At 43.2% G+C, this 3916-nt stretch overlaps 1 protein-coding gene across 1 annotated transcript; it reads left to right on the top strand.

Annotated features, from left to right (window-relative positions):
• The first annotated feature begins 219 nt into the window (after nucleotides 1-219).
• On the top strand, nucleotides 220-3315 carry LOC140857083 (uncharacterized). Its single transcript, XM_073255365.1, is given in 2 exon segments — nucleotides 220-1606; nucleotides 1609-3315. Coding segments are annotated over 2 exon segments (2796 nt in total). The 5' UTR covers nucleotides 220-399; the 3' UTR covers nucleotides 3198-3315.
• The last annotated feature ends 601 nt before the right edge of the window (nucleotides 3316-3916 follow it).

Below are 3916 nucleotides of genomic sequence, written 5' to 3'. Positions count from 1 at the left end.
CTCAGCAGGAGAATCCAGCTTGCAAACAAAGTTGTCATTGAACCAGGAAAATAGCATGCCCCATCGGTGACCAGGTAAACGAAGTCACTATGCCGTGTGAAGCGATGCACGACTCTCACCAGAATTGACTAGCCTACACAACAGCGCCAACGAATTGGAGGGGGATCAATCACTATCTATGAGAATAGGAGGAACCTTCTTCCTTCTGCCTTCAACCACAAATCAATCAAAGCCACATCCCTGACTCTTCAAACCCTTCAATCAAGCTTCCCTTGACTCCCTCTGGGTCTCCTCCCCAGCCTTCCTCCATTCGTTCCATCTATAACGAATACTGTATTTGGCCGTGAAGACAGGATAACAGAGCCAAAATCAATCTCTCTGAAATCCTCCATCTTACTCATGAAGACAATCCAAATCCAACCTTTCCTCCTCTCCCTCCTCATATTCTTCTCCATCTCCTTTTTCGAAGGCGCCGGAGCACAGAGCGAAGCACAAGCTCTTCTCAAATGGAAGTCCAGCTTGTCTCAGCCATATGCTCTGAGCTCATGGTCCCTTGCCAACTCTACCACCCCATGCACATGGTTTGGTGTCCGCTGCAACTCCGCAGGCAGCATCGTGCGGCTGAGCTTACCCAATGCCAACCTCAACGGCACCCTCTATGAATTAGACTTTGCTTCTGTGCCCGGCCTCACCAAGCTCGACCTGAGTATCAACCGCCTCTATGGCCCCATTCCTTCAAACATCTCTGCTCTCTCCAAGCTCACGTCATTAGACCTCAGCAGCAACAACTTCAATGAATCCATTCCGCCAGAGATCGGTCAGCTCTCCAAGATGGTCGATCTCCGTCTCTCCCGCAACAATCTCGCTTGGCAAATCCCACCGGAGATTAGATCGGCCACAAAGCTGCAAATCCTATTCCTCTCCTTCAACAACCTATCAGGTCCAATCCCACCAGAGATTGGGAGGCTGGCCGACTTGCAGCAATTGGATCTATCGGACAATTCACTTGGTGGTCCAATCCCTCCAGAAATTGGGAGGCTGGCCGACTTGCAGCAATTGGATCTATCGGCAAACAAACTATCAGGTCCAATCCCTCAGACAATAGGAAACCTCACACAGCTCACTTTCCTGGCCCTCTACACCAACAACTTGAACGGCACAATCCCAGCAGAGATCGGAAACAAGATGGCACTGACTAGCCTTGACCTCAGCACCAACCAATTGGAGGGTGAGCTGCCGAATGCCATTGCTCAGCTTCCAAATCTTGAGTTCATTTCGGTCTCGTCCAACAACCTCGGCGGTCGCATCCCTCGAGACCTCGGCCAAAATGGGCATTTGAAACGTGTCGAATTTTCAAACAATAGCTTCTCGGGGGAATTGCCTCCAAATTTATGCGAGGGCTTTGCTCTTCAGTACTTAATAGCGGATCGCAACAACTTCACAGGTCCCCTGCCGGCTTGGTTGCGCAACTGCTCGGAACTGGTCCAAGTTGAGTTGGAGTGGAACCACTTCATTGGAGATATATCACAAGCTTTCAGCATCCATCCTAAACTAACCTCTTTGGATCTCACTGGCAATCAGTTGACGGGCACGCTGTCTCCAGACTGGGGGAATGCAAGAATTTCATTTATTTGCACTTGGATGGCAACAACATCTCTGGTGACATTCCACCGGCATTCGGGAACATGACCAACTTACAAGGCCTGAGCTTAGCTTTCAACTTTTTGTCCAGCACAATCCCACCTCAACTGGGGAATTTGAGTCTCTTATACGCGCTCAACTTGAGTAGTAATCAATTATCAGGGTCGATTCCTTTGGAGTTAGGTGATGCTGCCCAGCTTACTTCTCTCGATTTCTCAGCAAACAAACTCAATGGTCCAATACCAACCGAGCTTGGTAAGTTGAGAAGTCTTGTAGTATTGGATTTAAGCAGAAATGACCTCTCTGGACCAATTCCTCATATAATAATGGGACTTGCATCACTTATTTCCTTGAATTTGGCAAACAACAATTTTTCTGGGTTGATTCCGAGATCAATAGGTTCCTTGTCTTTGCTCCAATCACTGCACTTAAACAATAATAGTTTGATTGGAGAAATACCTTCTTCATTGAAGAACTGCACATCTTTGGTCGTTTTAGACCTCGGGGAGAACAAGATTCATGGAAATATTCCAAGTTGGATAGGAGAGGGGCTTTCATCATTGACGATCCTCCGTCTAAGTTCGAATATGTTAAATGGTAGCATTCCTCCCCAGTTATCACATCTATCTTCACTTCAGCTCTTAGACCTTGCACACAATAATATCTCAGGAAGTATCCCGCAGGGTTTAGGCAATCTTACCGCAATGGTGGCTAGCTCTCAAGAAAAAGGAAAAAAAATGGATTCCATTTCCCACCTTGCCTCACCTAACTCCCATGGAACCCTTTCCTACCTCACCCTCGCAAGTGAATATATTTCCTATAAGCCCCTTTATCCAGATCAGATAGGTTGCTCCAGTAATTACTACTGTACAGTCTCTGGCCAGGATGACTCCTTTCACTACAGTGAGAGCATTTCCATAATCTGGAAAGGAAGAGAGTATGTTTTTCAACAGACGCTTTCACTAATGGTGGGAATCGACCTTTCAGACAATTATCTCTGTCATCAGATCCCTACAGAGCTAACAAATCTTTCTGGGCTAATTTTTTTAAATCTCTCTAGGAATCTTTTGGATGGAAGCATTCCAAAGTTGATCGGTAACTTGAAAAATCTAGAAGTTCTCGACTTGTCCAGGAATCACTTATCAGGTACAATTCCTCAAAGCATCTCTTCTCTGACATTCTTGGATTCTTTCAACCTATCAAACAACCACTTGTCGGGACGGATACCATCTGGCCATCAACTACAAACACTTGATGATCCATCAATCTATAGCGGTAATGATGAACTTTGTGGATTTCCACTGCCCAAAAATTGTTCGAGTGACCAAGCATCCGATGTTCCATTGTCAACTCATGATGATGGTGATGAAAAAATATGGTTGTATCTTACCATGGGACCAGGATTTGTGGTTGGATTTTGGGGGTTCTTTGGTATTTTATTCTTTAAGAGATCCTTGAGGTTTGCCTATTTCCGATACATTGATGATATCTATGATAGGTTCTCTAGGATATCAATGAGGAGCATGCAAGGACTGCAGACTTTTTTTTTTTTTTAATATATAATTTCTGATGTAATATAAGGACTGCAGACTTGTTCCTTTTAGATTGACATGTTCATTTCCCACGGAAATTTGGTATGCTTGTTATGGATCTTGCATCTTTTCCCATGACAAATTTGGTATGTTTTGTGTGAATCTTGCATTCTTAATTCCCTATGTTTCTATCCTACTTCTTATACAGGAAGATTATTGCGGGTTCTTTAGAAATCAAATACTAAATCAAAACACAATGCAAGCTTTAAAGAAAATTAGAAACAACTATGCGTTAATCTAAAATTCTGCAAAAGTAAATCAAGGGTAGACAATAAATGTGATAGACACTTTCTCATTATTTTGACCTAAAACGAGAGGTTAATTTAATAATACGATACATAGTTTCTCTCAAAAAGAAAAAGGGAAAAAAAGACTAGTAGGCCAATTAAAACCATCTAACAGAGATTTGTTGTGGACGAAAGAGATAATCAAGAAGGAAAGCATTCTGCGGCAGTTTTCAAATCTGCTGCATCAAGAGTTAGATTGGTGATTTGCAAGTAGCTGGCAAAATAATTGTTTATATAAGAGCTAGAGATTACTTCCATCAAAAGCTGTTAAAGCCATCTCAATATCAATCGATTTAAAATAACAATGCTAAACGAGGAATGCTACGTTGCTCCCCTTTCAATGAGTATGAACAATTCTCTTAACTTATGACAAGAGATAACCAGTGCAACCTGTAG

The sequence above is a fragment of the Elaeis guineensis genome, chromosome 4 (assembly GCF_000442705.2).
Source record: "Elaeis guineensis isolate ETL-2024a chromosome 4, EG11, whole genome shotgun sequence".
Lineage (NCBI taxonomy): Eukaryota > Viridiplantae > Streptophyta > Magnoliopsida > Arecales > Arecaceae > Elaeis > Elaeis guineensis.
The sequence above is the reverse complement of the archived record's forward strand: the minus strand, read 5'-3'. Positions and strand labels throughout refer to the sequence as shown.